General features: G+C 36.5%; 1 protein-coding gene across 1 annotated transcript in view; it reads right to left on the bottom strand.

Moving 5' to 3' along the window:
* Positions 1-936: 936 nt before the first annotated feature.
* ATPsyngamma (ATP synthase, gamma subunit) overlaps positions 937-23983 on the bottom strand; it is an 87769-nt gene continuing 64722 nt past the window's right edge. Inside the window, exons 5-7 of the mRNA XM_090388000.1 lie at positions 17762-17905; positions 4150-4370; positions 937-1225 (exon numbers count right to left, since the gene is read on the bottom strand). Coding sequence (XP_090244126.1) covers positions 1125-1225; positions 4150-4370; positions 17762-17905 — 466 coding nt within the window. The 3' untranslated portion in view covers positions 937-1124. The remainder of the gene's footprint in view (positions 1226-4149; positions 4371-17761; positions 17906-23983) is intronic.

Raw genomic sequence — 23983 nt, 5'->3', positions numbered from 1 at the left:
AATTAAATTCAAATGAAATTTCAATTGTAGATGAAGATGGAAACGAAGAAAACAACTTACCATTATCCGAATGGTTGCTATGTAACAACGTTGTAGGTTTTAATACAGATAACATCGATGAATTTGTACCAGTTTATGACAACTTATTAACTAGTGGTCTTCCTACAGAGAGTGACATTGTAGATGCTGTGCCCAATGAAAATGATAACAACGATGGTAAAGATGAGGATTGTGATGATATGATGACAGTCGAAAGTGAATCAAAATCAGTGCCAACAATCTCACAAGCTCAAGGTAAAATGGATATTTTAGTCAATTTTTTTGAAGGAACCAAGGCAAGTAATGAGACTTAGCACACTGTGTTTTAAGAGGAAACTTAAGAAACATCAAAAACAAACATCAATTTTAAGATTTATAAATAAAGACTAATTGAAATCTTGTTTATTATTAAATAGTATTGTTTTTAATTGCAGAGAAATAAATTTGTTTAGTATTAAGTGTATGGTTTTAAAATTACAGACAAATAAATTGTGTTTAATATTAAGTGTATTGAAGTTTATATAATCATATTAATGCAAATAATATGTAGGTATATACTTATATTATTTTTTTTCTCTCTAATATTTCTTTTGTTTTTTGAATCTATCTCTTTATCAAGTTTAAAAAAATTGGAGGTAGATTTAACTCATCACTGATACAAAGTGTTCATTGTTTAACGGTCCCAGGGGTTTTCCCCATATAGCAAGTAACAGTTATAATGAGGAAATTTTGTCGGTCCCTTGATGCTTGTTATAACCAAGTTTGACTGTATTTTAGAACTTATAATTTATACAGTGTGGTGTGTTTGCTATGCCAATTTCATCAATTAATTCACTCGTTCATTCTCAGATATTGATAAAAATGTTTTCAGATACCACCACAAATTTAGTTTTCAAATTTCTGTTTTAAAAACTACAATGCATTTTCATTTTTAATGATATTCTATTCTGTACATATCTGTCTGACTCAGTCTGAGGCCACAACTATACTATAGATGTCAAGATACTGAGATGGAATAAAAAAAAAAATCCCAATTTTGTTATGCTGAATCTTTCCACTTAGATATGACTAACAGTCAAGGTCTGTTATATTGCTGCTGCTCCAGAAATGATTTCAATGAGTTCTTTGGTAATAACAGCCTGTCTTGTTCTGTTAAATGTCAAAGTCAATTTATCAATCATTTCACCTGAAAAAAAAAAAATAATAATAAAATAAATAATAATAATAAATAAAATATATATACATATCATATAAACTTTTATCATTAATGTGAACTGTTCATATTTTCCTTATGTACAATTATTTTGTATATGAATAATTAACAGAAAAACAACCAATGATTAAATGTTATTCATGTATTTGCAGGCATTAATTTACAGATTGCCGTTTAATGCTATATTATTCTCGACATACAAAATAAATGTAATATATGAACCTCATGCATTTTTTGATCATCACTATTTAAATATAGTTCATTGCTACTATCTTGGGGTCCCCTACGCTGCCACTTTTGTCTACTTAGGATTCCATGATAATTTACTTCATCACACAGTCAGTTCTGCTATAACACAATACATGTGTTCCTAAAACTCTCTGCATTATGGTATTTCGTGCATTAAAAACAACAGGGCTTATGGGAAAAATAGGGATAGGGGCAGAGCACTCAAAACAATGTTCAGACTGGTAAAATAAAACACTAAAAAAGTTAGAAACTTTTTAAAATTACTAACACAGGTTTAAACATCTTAAATTTCTAATAAATAGATATTTTTTTTTGGATTGTAAAATTTAAAACAGTAAAAAAGATAAGCAATAAATAACTAATGACAAACATGCCACACACAAATTGCACAAGTGAGATATGGAGTAAAAAGTACAAAGCTTAAAAAATAGGAAGTGAAGAGAAGATTCTGAAAATTTGTTTTTTATATGATTGGAGATTTCATGGAAGAGGAACCACATTTCACCATAATAACACAAAACCCCATAGAATTTAAGCTATCCATATTATTGTAAATGCAATAAGATAGTTTACTACCCATTTATAATCAGCTTTCACTAACAGAAAAGCCCAATAAACCGGGAACTGCAAATTGTTTTTATCCCACCCACCTCATGGAATTTCTATTCAAACAGAAAAATGTGAGCTTCTGAAAACGTGAGTCTACCTACAATATCACCTATTATCTTGTGAATACAGAGAATGACAACAGCCTGTTCTCTGACCAATACAACTACGGTAAATGGGAAATATAGCTCTCACACATTTGACATTTTTAAAGCTTCGTAAACTTGTATGTATTGCTGCATGGGTCACTATGTTCAGCTTGGTGCCAGGTTTTGAATTCACCTGGTGTTACTTGCAGACTAAATCGTGCATGAGCCAATGCGAAAATCTTGTTATACTCATATTGTTCCCTAATATATCAGTCGCATTGCTAAAATGTGCGTCGTAGCAGAACCGACTGTATTTGCAAAAATTACTCTGGGATTACTGCTATCCTTATGCAGTACCTCGCATTTGTCAATGCTAAATTTCAACTCCAATTTCTCAGTCATCGATCTAATTTTTCTAGATCCTGCTGCATTAGCATACCATCATTAGTCGTTAACCACTTTGCCAACCTTTGTATTGTCGGCTATCAACTGTGTGGTTCTACACTCAGGGAAGCAGAAAATGAAAAAGACCTAAGGGTACTTGTGCAGTCATATGAAATTCTCTGAGCAGTGCAGACAAGCTGCCAGGAGAGCTCAAGGGGCTTTGTCAATGATACACAGAAACTTTGTTAGCAGGGATAAAGAGGTGATCAGACACTTTTACAAGGCCATGGTTAGGCTGCATCTTGAGTACTGTATACAGGTATGGAGGTCTTACTTTAAGAAATATGTAGAAAAGGACAAGACTAGACACCTGCAGGGAGTCTGATTGAGGTATTTAAGGCCTTGAGTAGATTGAGTAAGCTAAATGTTAATGGCATTCTTCCTCTTGCTGAGACTACACACGAGGGGATATAAATTCAAGTTGAGGAAGGATGGTTGCAAGACAGATGTGTGGAAGTTTGCCTTCAGCCAGTGGGTGGTTGATTGTTGGAACATGCATGCCAGTGGATTGTTTGAATAAACTGAAGGAAAAACTATAAAAATTCATGGAGGGTAGAATGGGTGAAGTGTGTAGAATTTTTTGGCTAATGCTACATAAGCTTGCTTTCTTGCATCAATTGCCATTACTACAACTATTTTAATACTAATATGAAATCTGAGGAAACTGTAAATAATAAACTTATCTTAAATCATCTTGCTCTTTAAGGAGCTAAAAAACTATAAAAATTAAAAATAAATTTCAGAAATTCATATATTTCTTTAAAAAAAGATTTTTAACAAAAAGAAAAAATAAATTAATGGTTCAATCGCAATTCCAAAGTTCTTTTGGAAAAATTGGAAGAAAAACTGTCTTCATCATTCAATGTTACATGTTATATCCAATAAATAATTTATTTTTTAAAAATATTGCACATGAATATGCTTTATGTTTCAGGATTTCTGCCAATCCTTTCTGTGATGTGCTTATAATCAAGGAACTGGGCAAAAATCCCACAATGTAAAGCTAATTTTGTGTAAGAGTTTTGCAGAATAAATTTTTTATTAGTTATATCACAAAATACTATGCATAATTAGCTAGTAAACTTAACTAGTTAAATTCAGCAGAGTTAATTTTGTATAATAATACAGTATACAGATATAACTATGAAGCAGTAGTTCTTTCAAGAACAAGATTAAGAAAAAATACATGTGTTCTTTTTTACCTAATGACTGAAAATTTTTGATACACTCAATCTGAAAACATTATTTCTCTTTAAAATGAAAAATTAAAAAATTAAGGAAATTTAGTTTATCATTACTTCTAAAAATTTCACATACCATATGAAACATAAGAATTGCTGCTTATTCAGAAATGTTTAAAACTAAAAGAGCCTATACAACTCTCTTAATTAATCTTGCCTAATGCAATTCAAAAATTTTACTAAACTAGGATTATTATCTCATAATTCTTCATATTTTCATTGAATATCACTGCCACATAGAATAAAATCAATTTTAAATTCTGCTTACCTGCATTTTTTGTAGCAGCATCCATAGCTGTCATTCGAGAACTTTGTTCACTACATGAATTTTCTTTCATGGCATAAAAAATTAAAGAGCCTAAAGAATATTCTTGATAAGAACGTAGAACATCAGCATCCAAACTGTCATATATGGTCAATTTTTCTGCATTATTTATAGCATCCAAACTAAATATTGGTATTTCAGTTGTTTGATATGAGACGACAGATCTGAAAGGAAGGTTATATATTAAATGATAAATTTATTTTTGAAACCTTTTCATGTTTTGTTTCCATTTATAAAGATGAATCAATAAAAATTTAAGGCTGCATAACTTATTTAAGATGACATTGTTGACTAAGCAAGTGATTCATTCAACTTTTAAATTTTCATATTCATTCCAGGGTAACCTGGAATGCAACACCTTTCATGCCATGCCTTCTAATAGTGATTAACAAATTTAATCTTCCAAATTTAATTCAGACAATCTTCAGTACTAAAAAAAACAATACCCTAATACTACCCCTGTATACAGGGTGCCGATAAACTGAATAATTATTTTGCCTAATACTACCCCTGTATACAGGGTGCCGATAAACTGAATAATTATTTTGCCTTTATCCAGAGGTGAGGAAATTTTTAAATATGTGGATATAAGACTGATCTAATGATGTACTATCTAATACTGACTGGATGTTAAATAATTCTAGGATAACTGAAAGAAAATTGGAAGAGACACTGTTGTATCTAAAGGTGAACAAGGGCTCCTTGTGTCGATGGAATTTATTCAATTATATTAAAGTAACAATGAAAGAGGCAATCAAACCTTGAGCAACAGCAGTGACAGTACCTTTGGATTCAGGGAAGTCTCTATAGAATGGACATGTACAAATGTCTCTCCTACTCACAATGATGGATCAAACAGTGAAGTGAATAATTATGGCCCGATGTTTGACTTCCGTACTGGAGAAAATTATGGAGACCATACTTAAAGTAATACAAGATCATTTGTATAGGAATGAAGAGTTAAAAAAAAAAACAATCACTGCTAAATTTGTTATGGGGAAATCATGCCTAGGCTATGACTTCATTTACTTTAATTTCAATAAGCTTTAAATACAGTCCTACATGAACAATTGTTGTATAAATTGGAGCAATGTGCTAATAGGGACTAATACCACAGTTCTTTCAATGTTACTATTATGGATAAAGAGATGTTAAGGGGTAGAAGACAGACAGACTAGGCACCATTTGGCCTTAGCAGCTCTTGTGCCATTAAAAAACAAACCAACAATAGACAGACTACTTAAATAGCTACTGCCTTTCATAAATATTTTGCATTTATGCAGATTAACATGTGGCGCAGGGGCCTGTGATGGATGCAGGTTGGTCTGTGGCCAGGTTGTGGGGGGGGGGGGCGAAGGCGGATTGCAGGTGGTCTTTGGCGGGGGATGCGGGGAAACGCAGCGAAGTGTTCTTTACTTGTGTGGGCTCTGGAGGGGGGGGGTCGGATTGGTCCGCTTGATACCGATGGGTCAATGTTGATGATCCTGCTAGGGTGGCTGGCAGGCGGAATGAATGTTTTGCATCGACGTTCACACATGAGTTGTTCAGCAGGGGGAGTGCTGGAGGTGTGTTCAGCTCTAGCGGTGAGCTGGATAATCTTGCAGTGACTGAGAGTGGAGTGGAGGAGGAATTGTTGAGGATGGGGACAGGGGAGGTGCCTGGGGCGGATGGGATCTGTCCGGTTATATTGAGGGAGGTATGAGAGCTTCCTTGGACCCAGGGGGGGTGCCCGCGGAGTGGAGATGTGCGGGTGTGGCCCCGATTCGTAGGGGAGGGTCAGGGGCTGACGCAGGTGGTTGTGGACCTGTGAGTTTGACTTCCGTTCCGGGGAAGTTGATGGAGATACTGGTTGGGGAGGCGCTGCGGGGTCGTCTAGACGGGACTTCGGTTGTGGCTCGGACGCAGCGTGGTTTTGTTGGGGGGAGGTCTTGTCTGACCGATTTGGTTGGGTATTGTGATGCAGTCGCGGGGGGGGGCTGGATGCAGGGAGTGGCTTCGATGTTGTATGCTTGGATCTTGGAAAGGCTTTTGATGCTGTTGCGCATGGGGGGCTGCTGCACAGATTGGAGCGGTGTGGCATTGGAGGTGGGTTGCTGCTGTGGATGGGGGGTGGTTCAGGTGGGGGGGACAGAGAGTGGTGGTCGGTGGACGCTGCTCATCGTGGACTGGTGTTGTCGGTGGAGTCCCTCGGGGTTCAGTGTTGGGTCCATTGTTGTTTTCTGTATTTGTGGATGATATTGGTGATAGTATATCAGGCTTGGTGTCCGGGTTTGCGGACGATGCGGGGGTTGGCGGGGTTGTCGGGGACACTGCTGGCACTGTGCTGCTGCGGCGGGGTCTGGAAGGGTTGGGCGGATGGGCTGAGAAGTGGCGGGTGAGGTTTAATATTGACAGGTGTGGAGTGCTGCATATGGGAGGCAGCGGCCCCGGAGCGGCGTATCGGCTCTGTGGTGCTGCACTGGCAGTGGCAGGGAGTGGGGGGGAACCTGGGGGTGGTTGTGCAGGCGGATGTGGGGTTCGTGAGCAGTGCGGGCGGGCTGCAGGAGTGGCTCATTGTGTGTTGTCGGTGATGTATAGGAGTTTTTCTGGCAGAGATGGGGAGGTGATTGTTCCCTTGTGTGGGGCGGTGGTCGGGCTGCACCTGGAGTGCTGTGTACGGGTCTGGAGGCCTCATTTCGGGAGGGATGTGGAGCTGCTGGAGCGAGTGCAGAGGGGGGCGGCGGGATTGGTGAGTGGAACAAAGGGGTGCTCTTGCAAAGAAAGGCTTGAGTTTTCCAAATTGCAGTGTCTGGAGACTGGGTGCCGGCGGGATGATCTGATAGAGGTGTGTGGGGCCTTGAATGGTTTGAGCGTGCTCGGTGCTGATGGGGTTTTTCCTCTTGCTCGGAGTGGTCGCCTGAGAGGGCGTGGATTCGGGTTGAGGAGGGACAGATGTGGGATGGACGTGCGGAGGTTTGCCTTTGGCCAGTGGGTGGTTGGTTGGTTGGTGGAACGGACTTCCATCCCTTGTCGTGGAGGTTGATGGCCTAAATAAGTTTAGGGCTCAGCTGGACAGGTGTTTCGAACGAAGAGAGGGGTGAAGTGGAAGTGGTTTTTTTTTTTTTTTTTTTTGGCTGTTGCTGCATAAGCTTGCTTTCTTGCATCAGATGCCTCTACTAATGCTAATTCTGATATGATCTTTCCACTTGTTCAGGTTACGAACCTAAGGGGTATAAATTCAAATTAATAAAAGGCAGATGTAGAATTGATGTGCGGAAGTTTGCCTTTGGCCAGTGGGTGGTTGGTTGCTGAGGCAGGCTTCCATCTGTCGTTGTGGAGGTTGGTAGGTTGAATAAGTTTAGGGAGGAGCTGGACAGGCATTTGGAGGGAATGGTGTGATTTTTTTTTTTTTTTTTTTTGGCTGATGCTGCACAAGTTCATACACTTGCTTTCTTGCATCACATGCCTCTGCTGCTACTACTACTATTTATATCCACAGGTGAAGAAATGTTTAAAGATGTGGATATCAAACTGATCTAATGAAGTACTATCTAATGCTGACTTGGAGTTAAAAGATTCTAGGATAACTGAAAGGAAATTGGAAGAGAAATTGTTGCATCAAAAAGTGAACAAGGCATCTTGTGCTGATGGAATCTATCCAATTAGCATTAGGTGCCTTGTTCACTTTTATCATTCAAGAACTTTGTTCACTACATGAATACAGATGAACAAGGCTCCTTGTGTTGATGAACACCTCTAGATTCAGAGAATTCCCTACAGACTTGATACAATGTAGTTTGTAAAATTGGCAATTTTACATGTGGGATTCCACAGGATTTGATACCTGGCCCCTTACTATTTTTAATATTTATTAATGATTATGTAGGTACAAGTTATTTCAAGTTTAGTGTCTATATTTATTAATGACATAAAGGTAGATAAAAGTGTTTGAGTAATCATTCTTCTCTTTCTTGGTGATTCCCTTCTACTTTTGACTCTCTCTCTCTCTTTCAGGGTAACTCGGGATTTTATTTATTTATTTTTTTGGCTGGTGTAGCATAAGCCTCAAGCTTCCTTGCACCACCATGTAGCTAATAATAATAATAATAGATGGGCAGAAGTTTTCCTTCAACTAGATAGTAACTGATGGAAAAAAATTCCACCTGGTGTCATGGAGATAGAAATTTTGAATAAATTTAAAGACAATTCTATATAATTTTATAACTTGAGGCTTCTTGCCATGGAATTCAACTACAGAAAAGGTAGCACACAAGCATAATTATATCTTGGTGGCATCATTGTATTACATCTCCCATTGTGAATCTTTTCAAGAGTTGCCTGACTCTTGCACTTTGGCTAAGAAACACTTCCCCAAAAGCAAAAGAAGTACACTGTACTACCATAAATGCCACCACTGATATTTTTAAGATAGCTGTCTTCTCATTCAGTGGGTGGACTGGCACTCCAGTCTTCTGGCTTTGAAGGGAAGGGCTTGTACACCAGTATTATCCAATTTGTCTCATTGTACAATAAAGGGTATTTATTAAACAGCTGACAATAGATGTGGCTTAATTACACAATATGGAAGATGCCAAAAGTGTATTAGGTTTCAACTCATGTAATTTTATATTTTGAAACTTCTAACTACAGAGGTCAAAAACTACAGTAAAGGCAGTGCATAAACTTTTTTTTCCATAGCAGTATAAGAAGAGTCTGCACATATGGCATCATTATATAACATGTCTTATATTTTAAACCCCTTCACAAGTTACCTGGCTCCTGAAGCTGAAATATGCAACATTTCCATTTTGACATCTCTCATATTGTATAATCAAGTCCAACTGGATTGTCAGCTGATACACTCTGGGTGCTTAAAAATGATGAGAAGACCTGTTATTTACTGAACCTCACAAATCAGACAACCCGTAAAGGGATTTGCAATATGTGCTGTAATGTAATGGCTTCCTATGTAAACTTTTGCTTATTTATACAGCTATATAAAGAAAGATATTTATGATCTATCTTTACAGTCAGACTGGATAAATTATTACCAGGTACGGGCAAAAGAGGTAGGCTGATGTCATCTGTACAAACAATCATACTTATCAGCCCATTCAATTTGTTTAAAGCAGGGCTTCTTAACCTGGGGTCCATGGACCCCCAAGTGATCCATGGATAGATTTCAGGGGTCTGTGAACTTTGATTGGACATCTTCAACTGAAATGTAGCACTTCCTTCTTGGAGAATTATGGTGTTCCTTGAGAGAAGCCTATCCTCGCATAATAAAGAGACCTTTAATTCCATTTGTAACAATATATCTTTGCGAATCAAGATTTTTAACACGTGTAACCATCAAAACAAAAAAATTTAAATCATTTTGATTTCCACCATGTGTGTTGCCATGGACATGTTAGGCACTTCCCTAAAAGGTGCCACCAGGACCTAAGTCCATATGCACTAATTCCATTCATGAAATTTATTACTACCAAGGATTATTTATAAATTTCAAAATATATATATAAAATATAATTTCAAGTTTTAAAAATATATAAAATATATACATATATATATATATACATAAAACATTTACAATAAAAAACGCATAAATATAATAAATATGTAGCAATATACAATATTTACATTTCATTCATACGGTAGAATGAATTATATTCACAATAATTATTAAATTTATAATCTAAACAATGATATTAAAATTTTTAAATAAAACTGAAGTGCTTAGCATGACCAGCAAAGAAGAGCCACGGCAGTTTAGCCTGAAGGAGTGCATTACTCTGTCCAAAGTGTTCAGTTTCCTTCCAGACCTCGCAGAGGTATGCTGTGTGTAGATAGAATTCCGGCTCTCCTTTTAAAAATCTTATTTATAAATTCTAAAAACAATTTAAATAAACTTTTATCTAAAAAGACTTATATCCAAATAATTAACAGCTGAGGGCAACGTGAAGACCAGTTTCCACTGTCCCGCACTCACAGAGACCAGAGGGAACCAAGCCAAACTGGTTCAGCCTGGACCGCAAGCCATGCCCCATGAGGAGAAAGCACACATTCAAACCAAACTGAAGCCACGGCCGCAATTTAAAATTTACTGTCAAGACGGAGGGCAGAAATACAAACGTCTCTCTGCCAGATATTCATGAGTTCATCATTTATTCTCCACCTCTCAGCAACCATCTGATGGAAACTGAATGTGGTCCCCATACGTGTGTTGCCATGTCAAAGGCCATCCCACAGTTTAATGTTCTTATTCAAGCTAAGCAGCAAAAACAGCCTTCACACTGTCTCCAGTGTTCAAAAACAGCCTTTCAATCTTTAAAAAATAAAATTTATAACTTTAACTTGCCTATATTTTAAATGTATTGTCTTGTTATTTAATGTGTTAATAAAGAAGTACATATGCTGCTATACCACAAATTTCTTTTTTTAATATAATATTTTGATAAATGTATTTCGATATAATTGGCTTCCTATGTACAGTCAGTCCTTGAATAAAACAGCAGTTGTATTCCTAGAAACTCTCGTGCAATATAAATAACAGGCCTTATGGGGAAAAAAAAGGGTTAGGTGCCAACCACCCAAGATTAAACACATTTGTAACCAAACATTATTGAACACAATTAATGATCGTAATAAAATACGTAATTATTTTATTACAATTATTATGTAATAAAATATTGCTAATACTTTTATTGTATGCAAACTTGTTCCTGATCGCATCTTTGTTTCATCTGCTGCTGTTGTTGTCATTTGGTTTTTAGGAGCATTAGCAACCAAAGCCATATTTCTCCGGGATATGCGGTGGTCATTCCCTGACCTTTCCGCATCCTCCGTATTTGGTGATGACGGGCTCGAACCCCGGTCTAATCAAGAAGCGTGTGCTACACACTGCTGCTCCTTCCCACCTGGCTACGGAGGCACCTGTTGGATCTGCTATCCAAACAGATAACAGACATTCCCATCTCTTCCAATTCTTTGTCTTGATCTGATAGATTTTTTTACACTTTGAGTTGTTCCTGCTATAAAAGTTGCTTTTATTTTCTCTGCATTCTTTCTAATTGTTCTCAGTGTTGCCTCATTTAGGCCTGTAGCATGCACAATATCGCAAGTTCTCTCATTCACTCAAAGCACTTCACAATTTTTTTTATTTTTTTGAAAATATTCTTTTTCTCTCTGAACCTGCTGTATCTTCGCCAGCACGCTTCCTTTTCACTTTTTTTTTTTTTTTTTCAAGCATTTTATTCACTTTTAGGGAATAAAGCACAATTACAGTATAAAATGAACAAAACTGAGGAGGAAAGCTCGATACACACAAACAAAGCAGTGCATGTGTAGCAACTGAGTAAACAACACAGTAATAAGTGTTGTGTTCAGCTTGGGTGATTCCGCCACGTTCGACTGCCATTTCTTGTAAATGCAAAGCCGAATTGTGCATAAGTGAATTCAGTTTGTGTTATATGAGGCATTGTTGCCCTATTTATAAATCGTGTATGATCGAATCCATGTAGTGTAAACCCATGTTATATGAGGACTGACCGACTGACTGTATTTTACTTTATGCATTTAAAAACATTACTCTGAGAAGGGGATCCATGGCACAAAAAAGGTTAAGAACCCTTTGTTTAAAGAGATTTTTGTCACATGCCTCAGAATCATTTGGTCCTCTAACATAACTCCACTACCATATTTTTTTAAGGCTACATGCATTGTTACTTTTTTCTAAATAGAACGTACCTTGTTCTAAACAGTCTTACACGTAATGCTTGCTCCTGGGTCTGCTGTGGTTTGCAAATCTATAATAAAGATTATTTATATTTTATTCTTCTTTTACTGCAAATAATTTCACTCAACACTGACTCAAGATGTGTTACTTTAGTCTGATTCGGGGAACATTCTGACCACCTTAAGTAAGTTTTGATCAGAAGTATTAGTCTTCCCCTGCCATCAGAAGCTGAAATTCAGTTAATGTGTTTATAAAACTTCCGGCATACAGACAAATTAAGTTTTGTATTTTGCTTTTGACGATCCTGATACACTTCTTATAGTTGCTTAAGTGTTTTTCTATGTGGTCTTAGACTGCTGGTGGATTTTACTTCTATTACAGTTTCTCTTTTAGTGTTTAAGATAATTAATGATAGCACACAAGCACTCTCAGAGAGAGGGTGTAAGTGTAATTTTGTCCCATGCCATTAGTATCAGTGAATCACCAACTTTTCTAACTCCCAAACTATCAGTTCCATGAGCCCTTAATGTCTCCACAATGACATTAGCAAAACCTGCTTGCATCTCCTCTGTTTAAGTAAATACAGCCTTTATAAAATAAATTCCAACCACCAACTAAGGCTGGCCATTCTGTGAAAAATTTCTCCCCACAAGTTCTGCTAAATCACTCAAGCCTAGAGTTAATCCACAAGGCTTTCATGCTGAAATCTCTTGTCATATTTGGGACGAACTGCAGACAACACTTTTCAATAAAACCTTATATTTTATAATGAACTCAACATTTCATTTAAGCTTCAAATCATTGGCCCACATCTACTACCATTACAAGCTGATAAACTGCTTGTATTTTGAATACAAGCAGTTTATCAGCATTTTCATTGTATAAGGAACAAAAATACATTGTATTTTTGTTCCCAACATGTGTGTGTGCGTGCCCACACACACACTATATATATATATATATATATAATTATTATTTTATCTTTCTATTGTGGTTTATTGTGTTTATTTTCTTAATTACGGGTGTTTTCTACTCATAGGTATTATGGTTAATACATTACTGGTCTTTAAGCTAGCCTAAACTCGGTTATCTTAAATGCCCAGGGCCTATTCATTTTTTATTTTTCAACTTGTTACGTATTGCTAAAGAAATTGTCATATTAATTATAGATGAAAAACTGTAGCAATACTACTTTATGACAAAATGATAAAATATTAAACATTTTTATACATTTATTGTATTACATCTTTATACATATTTGTATTACATCACATGGTCGTCAATCCCCTACTTCATCGGGGGCTTTGAGCGGATTGACGGTCCATTCGATGTAATGCATTACTTACTTACCCGTTTCTGTTTGTATCTATCACAGCTTTGCTATTTTGTCCGATACTGAATTCTAAGTTTCTTTTAAATTCCCATTTTTGTCCCTTTCCCATTGCTATTAGTTAAATAGGTATTATTTATTATAAATTTATTATGAACCGAATTAATATCCCATAATTTCTACAGCAACTGTGAAACGGGTAAGTAAGTAATGCATTACATCGAATGGACCGTCAATCCGCTCAAAGCCCCCGATGAAGTAGGGGATTGACGACCATGTGATGTAATACAAATATGTATAAAGATGTAATACAATAAATGTATAAAAATGTTTAATATTTTATCATTTTGTCATAAAGTAGTATTGCTACAGTTTTTCATCTATAATTAATATGACAATTTCTTTAGCAATACGTAACAAGTTGAAAAATAAAAAATGAATAGGCCCTGGGCATTTAAGATAATCGAGTTTAGGCTAGCTTAAAGACCAGTAATGTATTAACCATAATACCTATGAGTAGAAAACACCCGTAATTAAGAAAATAAACACAATAAACCACAATAGAAAGATAAAATAATAATATGTACTCTGTTCGTACCCGGGCATTGCTAAAACAGCTACCGGGACAACAGAAAAATCTAGAAATAATTTAAGGAAAACCACTATAAAAGTATATTAAAAGTAAAATACAACATAAATTATCATATTACTAAAGAATAATATATATATATATATATATATATATATATATATATATATATATATATTAGTCTGTACTATGCCATTTGTCTTTCTTACAGAATACATTCTCTGTCTCCTTACAATTACATCTCCAATTAGGACTACCTGCTCTAGAACCAAAGTATTCTGCATCAACTGAAGCATTTCTAGGGCCAGTTTCAGGAGTATGTCGCCAAACATAATACAGCAGCCACTTAAGTCTCTGATGAGCCCCCAGACAAAATTTTTTCCAGCACATTGACTCACTTCCTCAGAAACTTCATAATGCCTAACTCATTTTGTTTGTTGCACTCCCAACATCTTGCACAAAGAAATGACTTGCACAAAGAAATGACCCTCCACCAGCTAGCAAAAGCTTGGCCATACAGGGGACATTTGAAAAGTTTTTTGGCCTGAGCATGAAAGGGTAGTGATACAAAGTTAATTTCTGTATATTTGAAGTGTTATGCATTAAATATTAACCCACCAAGTTTCATGCAGTTTCAATAACATCATTTTTTAATTACAGGTTCTGAAGTCAGAGTTGTGTGGATAAGGAAAAAACTGAAAAAAATTAAGTCACTGTACAGTCAACCAATATTTGAGAAAAAAGGAATCACTGCAAAAAGCAATTCATGAGGATACATTAAACACATTTAATGTATTTCTAGAGGATGTCCCTTCCTATTCCATGGCTAAGAAGTGGGCAGCAGAATTTAAAAGAGGGAAGGAGAGCCTGGAAGACAAGACACACTGTGGCAGACCTGCAACATCCATCACTCAAAAATTGACATTGTGCATGATCAGATGATTACTGATTGAAGAGTTACAGTTCAGCACATTTCCGGCATCATAGGCATCACATTTGAATGTGTATACCACAAAAAATTTATTTTCCATATCACTTTACATCTACTCAGTAGCTTCTTTTTAAACCATTTTGAAATTTATGAAAAACAGCAATGGCACATTGCAGCTTGTTGAACCAAAATGTGCAATGCACCTTCTCAGAATTAATAAGTTTCATTGCAATTGCAGTTTTGTGAGTATCCTGCCAGCTACTGCAGCACCACACATTTTCCAGTTGGTGAATAAAAACTTGAAGTCCTATCACTTTTAAGTGGTTTCAGGTTTGCATCATGTGCTATATTCATACATTTCAGTTTTCTAAAAAAAAGTTTCAGACACTGTATATGTATGAATTATACTGTTTAGTACATTAAACAAGGTTTTACAAGAGAATTGTTACTTGCAACTTGTGTATTTCCTAATAAAATTAACAATTAGAAGACTATGAATATTAAGCAATAATTTTATAAATACTTAGCTAAATATAAAAATCAGAACCTACATGAAATTATAACATTTACAGTAACTGTTTATATTAAGTTAAATACACTATTTATAAATACATAAAGAAACGACTTATAATACTGGGTTTTGGTACCAAAAATCACTAAAAATACTTGGCTAAAAAATCATTAAAAATATTTGGCACCAAAACATGTTAACTGCTTGATTTAAGTAATAAATCCAGCTCTGAGATTAGCAAGATAAAAAATGTAAGGTGAAATAACATTTAGGTTACAAATAGATGAAAAACCACAAAATTTCAGAAAAACTCACTAGCTTCACTGGAGCTGAAAAAGAATCAATTCCACCAACTGCAGAGAAATGTGTCCCTATGTACCGTGATTGACTAAAATATGCTTTTTCCAGGAATCATACCCCGAAACCTATTCACGGCAGGTTTAAATCTGGATTAAATCAGGAAAAACACGTGAAATCTGAATTTGACGTGTTTTTCCAAAATCTGGGTAAAAATCTCTCTTGAAAAATCTCTATTCAAGTAGCTGTTTCCTTAGGGTTCTACCAATTTGCTGGATACAATTGTAGAAATATAACTGTTCCCATGATGACCATGGAATTGCCTTTATCTACTTTTTGCCTACAAAGTGACCAATCATTCCTGAGAAAATCAAAGGTTTCTCTGTAACATCTTTGGGAATATTGAATTTGTAGCATTCAGATTTATATAAAAGTTTTATATATAAGTATAGTTTTGTATATATATGTACCGTGATTGACTAAAATATGCTTTTTCCAGGAATCATACCCTGAAACCTATTCAGGGCAGGTTTAAATCTGGATTAAATCAGGAAAAACACGTGAAATCTGAATTTGACGTGTTTTTCCAAAATCTGGGTAAAAATCTCCCTTGAAAAATCTCTATTCAAGTAGCTGTTTCCTTAGGGTTCTACCAATTTGCTGGATACAATTGTAGAAATATAACTGTTCCCATCAAGAGCTACTGGTGCATATAAACTGATTAGAAAGTTTCCTGCACACCTTTTTACCTGGATATGCCTTAAATTATTAGAATAATTTTCCTATTCTCATAATATAATATAATATAATATAATATATCTCTAAGGCTGGGACAAACCATGTTGATGATTAAGCTTCACACCAGCCGGAAGATAAATAAATCCAAAACTGTAACTAAAAACACTTTATTTACAATAAAATAAATATAAAATATTTACAATAAAATAAAATATAATTAACACTGATAAAATATACTAAAAACTTAGAAATTAAAAGCGATAAAATTTGATAATATTTGCTGTAGCTTTCAGAGGCAGCAGTCTCCTTCCTCAACAGCACAAGTCTACTGTGCAGCACATTCTTAAATAGCAGATCCACGGCATACATCACATGGTTCCACGGTTGGAATTTTCCCTTTGCGCACCGGGACCAGAAATGGCTCGGAGCACGCTAGCTGAAACCGTTCATCACGCCCAAGAACAACGGTTTCCAGGAGGGGGTGTAGACGTACACCCCCTATCCCTATTAATAGTATTGCTAGCTGCCCCAATACGTAAACTCTTAAGCCATTTACGGTCCCCAGAACCCCTGTGCATGATCTGTGATGACAGTATCCTCTGGGGGAAATTTGATGTTGTTTCTTCCAGAAATGTTCAGCCACAGCAGACTTTCCATAATTTGCGGACTTTATTGCGTTTGCATGCTCCCCCAGCCGGTCTTTCAATCGCCACCCCATCTCACCCACATAACACACCCGACAATCCAGGCATTTGATTTCATACACTACCCCACTGCTAGCTTCTTTGGATATGGGGTCTTTTACTCGAGATATCGCTGTATGCAACCTCTGACCTGGAAGTTGCACACAGCATATCTGACACCCTCGAATTATATGTGTAATGTGGTCTGACAGGCCCGGATAGTAGGGAATGTATGCGGTGCTCACAGGGGCGAACTGCTCATTACGGGTGGACTCTACTCCTCTAATGGCTCTGTCCAACACCCCCTGGGGGTAGCCACACTTCTTCAGGTATGCTGTGACCCAAACAATTTCATTATCTCTATCCTCGGAGGTGCTGCAGTGGGACCCCACCCTATCTATTAAAGCTAATATAATATAATATAAAATATAATACTAATATAATATAACATAAAACCTGCTGGAATGCAGATTTTAATCCATGATGGTATAGCATAGTGGTTTCACCACTTTTCATTTGTTTCATTCCCATCTCTGACTAGATTTTTTCTCATCTATAACCGGAGAAATTGCTAAGGTCCTCTTCAATCGAGGCTGTAGTTAGCCAACCTCGTGTGGAGAGAATAGGGGTCCCCTAGTGAGTTATGCCAAGTTTTTCAGCTTGCACAACTTGCAAATTGGTGCAACATGGCTTAAGTCACTAATGCACCTAAAATCCAATAATAGAAAAAACTTGTAAAGAAAGTTTCCAATGAAGACTTACTTAAATTTGTTGAAAATGATGTAGCCTTTCTCAAAATCAAAGCCACTATTGAGAATAGCATCGGCAACTCTGGTGGCATCTTCATAAACTGGGGGCTTCTTACCAAAATCTGAAAACACCATCATAATATTGGATCCATATTGTCTGTAAAAGCATGGAAAAAATTAATAAATAATGTTAATATTAATTATATATGTAAGCCAAATCTATAAATCAAGTGGCATTATACTGTGAAAACTACTTCACAGAAAGTCTAAGTCTTATTTAAACTGTTCATTTTGCATTCCAGTATATATGGAAAAGTAGCTACTCGGGTGCTTTTGCTTCTATATGTAAATAGTCCAGTGAAAATATGATATCTGACTGAATCTGACTTCATCTCAATATTTTTTCTTTAAAATATTGGGAACAAAAGATTAAAAGGGTCCAATGAATGGTAATTCACAGAATGGAGGAATTGCTAATGAGTGAAAATGGGCATAAGCTATTAATTCACCAGCAGGCGTGTCAATTTGACTTTCACAAGGCACTTGCAGACTCTGAAAAAGATCCCATTTCATAACCTTAAAAATTCACAAGAAATAATTCAAGCCTGTTCACTTCAAGGTCACCATTATTTTCAATCTATTACATGTATGTAATTAAAGTGAAAAATCCATTTTTTTTATATTGAAAAAGTTTTAATTCATTTTTTAAAATAAAGCCATCCTCTAGTGTGCTTTAGACATGCATTATGTCAGCACCTGAAGAAATCACTGCCTACATTTTTGGCATGCATCACTAACCACGAATGTGAACAGAAAACCTGCATGCTTCAAACAGTAGGGTTCCAGTCAGATACTGCAGTAAAATGTGAAGCCAGCAAGCCTCAGTAATTGGATGCAAAAGATATCGCTAATTTAAGATTCCCATTTTACAATAATTATCAAGAAAAGGCTAAGTGTGTTACATTAATATTTTATGGACAAACTTCTTTAATAAAAAAACAATTGATTAGGAACAAATGTCAAAGCCAATAATGAAAGAAAATTAAGATTCACAATGATGTCACTTTAATAGATATTTTAATTTTTAATATTCAAGTCATTACAGCGAACATTTACCAAAGTAACCGGCAGAGCTGAGTGATTTCTTTGCTCTTTCCCTTGATTGGATTACTGTTTTAAATCTTCTAATCCCCATGTTTGCTAGTATCTTGTGAGAAAGAATAATTTAAATTTTTACTGCAGGATATTTTAAATTTTCCAATCCTATATGCTCATATCAAGTTGGTGAAATTATGTTTGTAGGAATGAAATCCTTTATTCTACATTCCACCCTAAAATCTTGTCCTTTATCTATTTAAATCTGGTTTTCAAAATTACATTAAGGCTGTTCAAGATAAGAATTAAGCATATTGCAACCAACCTGTATCGAAATCTTCAGTTCATTTCCTGTCTACATTAAAACTTAAATAATTGTTTTACAGTTGTTGCATTAATTAAACTTTATTTTGAACCGACCAAGAGAAGAAAACTAGCTTCCTTCCAAATGGTAGTTAAATATTGATTTCTTGCCAATGCTATTGGACTCAACTTCTGTCCATCTATACTTCCAACTTGGTTCTATTGCTAACTTATTCTATTATTACTACTATTTACCAATATTTAGAGAATCTTGTAATAGAGAATCTATTACAACTAGAGAATCTTGTAATAACTGAGAGTAAAGTGGAGGAGAAATTGTTGAAGATAAATACAAGAAAGGCACCTGGGGTGGATGGGATCTATCTAGTTATATTAAAGGAGGCAGCAAAGGAAGTAAGCAAACCCTTAACCATAATTATGAGAGCTTCCTTGGACTCAGGGGAAGTACCCATGGACTGGAGATGTGCAAATGCGACCCCAATTCACAAAGGAGAATCAAAGGGCGCCACAAGTAATTATAGACCTGTTAGTTTAACTTCTGTTCCTGGAAAATTAATGGAGGCACTGGTTAAAGAAGCACTGCAGGATCATCTAGACAAGACTTCAGTTATAGATCAGACACAGCATGGTTTTGTTAAGGGGAAGTGGCATTATACTATGACCAATATACTTGCCTGACCAATTTGATTGGATACTATGATGCAGTCACAAAAGAACTGGATGCAGGGAATAACTTTGATATTATATATTTGGATCTTAGAAAGGCTTTTGATACGGTTGCACATGGAAGACTGCTGCACAAATTGGTGCAGTGTGGCACTGGAGGCAAATTGCTGCTATGGATAAAGGGGTGGTTGAGGGGGAGAAGACAGAGTGGTAATCAATGGACACTGCTCATCGTGGACTAATGTTATTAGTGGAGTCCCTCAGGGTTCAGTATTGGGTCCATTATTGTTTTCTGTATTTATAAATGATATTGATGATGGTATATCAAGCTTAATGTCCAAGTTTGCAGACGATATGAAGGTTGGCACAGTTGTCAAGGACACTACGCTACTGCAACAGGATCTGGAAAGGTTGAGCAGATGGGCTGAGAGGTGGCAAATGAAGTTTAACATTCACAAATGTAAAGTACTACATATGGGAAACAGTAACACAAGATCAACGTATCAACTCTGTGGTACTACACTGACAATGGTAGAGAATGAAAAGGACATGGAAATAATTGTGCAGGCAGATACGAAGTTTTCTGAGCAGTGCGGACGGGTGCAAGAGTAGCTCATGGTGTATTGTTGATGATATATAGGAATTTTTCTAGCAGGGATAAGGAGGTGATTATTCCCTTGTATAAGGCAATGGTCAGGCCACACCTAGAGTACTGTATACAGGTCTGGAGGCCTCATTTCAAGAAGGATGTAGAGATGCTGGAACGAGTACAGAGAAGGGCAACAAGATTAGTGAATGGAAGAAAGGGTTGCTCTTACGAAGAAAGGCTTAAGTTTTGCAAATTACGGTGTCTGGAGACTAGGCACCGGCGAGGTGATCTGATAGAGGTGTATAAAGCCTTGAATGGTTTGAGCATGCTGATGGGATTCTTCCTTTTGCTCAGAATAATCACCTGAGAGGGCATAAATTCAAATTGAGGAAGGACAGATGTAGGATAGACGTGAGGAAATTTGCCTTTAGCCAGCGGGTGGTTGGTTGGTGGAACAGACTTCCATCCTTGTTGTGGAAGTTGATAGCCTAAATAAATTTAAGGCTCAGCTGGACAGGTATTTCGAACGAACAGAAGGGTGAAGTGGAAGTGGTTATTTTTTATTTATTTATTATTATTTTTTTTTTTTTTGGCTGATGCTGCATAAGCTTGCTTTCTTGCATCAAATGCCTCTACTAATGCTAATGCTAATTTATTATTAGTATTATTACATTCTCTTATATTATTTTATTGCTGTCTTACTAGCAGCATGCTACTTTTCTTCTAGCTCTTGTATAGGTCATTTTGGCAACTCATCTCTTACCATGCCAACCGCACTCCACTTGATGCCGGCCATGATGTTCCTGACAGAAGGCCATGGGAACCTGCGTTACTGAGTTTTGCAGTCATGTCACCTTTTTACATTTTCTTATTCCATTAGTGTTTTTCCTTCTGCCTGGTAATTTGCTCACATCCAGCCAGTTTCAAAAAATGCATAACAGATCCATTACTGTCAATTATCATCTCTGCACTTACTTCTACTCTTTCCAAAGTAATGGAGAAATCACTCAACTATCAATTCTTATACAAGTCGACTATCACTAATCTGGCCACCGGTTCCACGCTAATTCGGACATAATTTCCACGATTGTAATTTCAAATTTCCAGGGTCAGCGCACAGATGTGCCGCTACTGTTTTGGCGGTGTTGGTTGCAGCATCAGCTGTTGGCACAAACCCGTAAACACTGGCAAGCCATTCCCACATGTTTTTCTGCATTTATTATATAACCTGCTCACATTTAGCCCCAGCCATGGTTCCAATGCATAAAGGAAGTGCCTCTCGTGTTGTAAAGTGCAAACACTGTAAATTGTCCATAACAGATAAAGTTGAATTTCTGAAAAAAAAACTCTACAGTGGTGTCTGTGAGAAGTTTAACTCTGCGTAATTGTTAATTCCAGCAATTTCTCTCAGTTCCTCTTATTTTAATAATTTTCTTTTGGCCATTCCTTTTTAGATTTTTTTTTTTTACAACACACTTGGTACAAACTTGCAGAAAAATACAACACAATATGATGGATAATACAGCGCACTAACAAACTTGTTTTCACAAAATCTCTAACAATACTGACAAATTTATTGCAACGTTTGAGAGTTTATTTTATCACAATTAGTTTTATTGCAGCGCTCGCCACACGTGCAATTTTATTGTTATTGTTATTTGGTTTTTAGGAGCATTAGCAACTAAGGCCATATTGCTCCGGGATATGCGGTGGTCATTTCCTGACCTTTCCACATCCTCCGTATTTGGTGGTGACGGGCTCGAACCCCGGTCTAATCAAGAAGCGTGTGCTACGTACTGCTGCTCCTTCCCACCTGGCTACGGAGGCGCCACACATGCAATAAACTAATCACAAACAACCTTCATATGTATGCCGTAATAACGTCACATGTATGTGGCCGACACAGCTTCTCAAAAAATAAAGTAACCTACTGGGCTACGTCAGCCACATATATGCAACATAAAAAAAAAAAAAAAAAAAACTTTTTTTTTTTGATATTTTAAGCGAAAAAACGACAAACTGACATATTTATTTTAGAATTATTAATCAAATTATTTGCTAAATATTTTTGGCCCCTGGGGAATTTTTTTCTTAATAGCTTGGCAGTTAAAGGTAGGATGAGGTGGTTAGCTGTTGGGTAAACTGTATGTGCTAAAATAACCACCGGTTATTTTAGCACATACAGTTTACCCAACTGTAGGTGATCTGGCAAACTCACTAATCCGGCACCCCCACAGGTCCCAATGCTGCCAGATTAGTGACGGTCAACCTGTACTTCCAGACCTCCCATCTGAACAAGCAACAGTCATTAAAATGGTGGCACCTCAAAACACTAAACTTACAATGAAGCACTAAAATTACTTGCTAACCGTATACATCCCTGCATGCAATGCCTGTCTTTGAGGATGACTTGATATCTCCAATGATAGAAGCCAGCTTACAACTAACTAGGTTTATGCTCACATCACTGTTACCCATGGACAAGAGTCATCTCTAAAGTGAGTACAAGCCAAATCTTCAGCTGTCATCAATGAATAGACCAAAGCATCCTCAAAGATGGAAACTAAATGTAAGGATGCATACAATTTTCAAATTATTCGTACCTCCTAATAGATGCTTACGTCAATTCAAAAGAGAGACAACCTAAAATGGAGGCTTATAAGAGAAAGCTAGTCAATCAATGATGAAGTTGGCCACAACTAGCTTAAAGAACTATAGAGAAAATCTGGCAAAAGTACAACATAGTAAACACCAATATTGTAGAAGCAGCAGCTTTTTTTCTTGCATAATGTGCATGTCTTATTTAAGATATGCATATTAAGTGGGGAAAATACGATATACGTGGTACAATTTTTGGAATGGCTATTGCATTTGACTAATATACAAAATCAGAAAGGGAATATCATGCTGATAATGGATAACTGCAACTTACAGCTCAACACTTGAAGGTTAATAAAAGTTTCATTATCAGAATTTATTACCATAAACAATGAGACTGAGAATGCATTCAGCATCCTCCTCCCCCCATACTTCTCCTTCAACCCATGCACGGCACTAAGTACTATAGGTTTTGATACCTTTCGTGTTTGGGGTTTTCATAAAAAAAAAAAAAAATCAAAAGTATTTAAAAAATGAAAAAAACCGATTATGAGGATAAAAATGATTGTGCTACTAATTAAGTTAAAGTTATAGTATCTGATATATTCCAGATTTAGTATGCCATATAGAAAAATTTCATTACTTCATATAGCGTCCTCCCCACCTTTTCTTAGTTATAGTAAACTAAACTTAGGTAATATTCAGGTCACATGACAATAGGCACACAGGTGGTTCTATGATGTTATTAACCTATCTACCTTCTAATACCGGGGGCCTCCGTAGCCAGGTGGGCAGGAGCAGCAGTGCGTAGCACACGCTTCTTGATTAGACCGGGATTCAAGCCCATGACCACCAAATACAGAGGATGCGGAAAGGTCAGGGAATGACCACCGCATATCCCCAGAGCAATATGGCCTTAGTTGCTAACGCTCCTAAAAAACAAACAACAACCTTCTAATTCTG

This window comes from Mastigoproctus giganteus, chromosome 13 (assembly GCF_048544385.1).
Source record: "Mastigoproctus giganteus isolate SK-2022 chromosome 13, ASM4854438v1, whole genome shotgun sequence".
In the NCBI taxonomy this organism is placed as follows: domain Eukaryota; kingdom Metazoa; phylum Arthropoda; class Arachnida; order Uropygi; family Thelyphonidae; genus Mastigoproctus; species Mastigoproctus giganteus.
The sequence above is the reverse complement of the archived record's forward strand: the minus strand, read 5'-3'. Positions and strand labels throughout refer to the sequence as shown.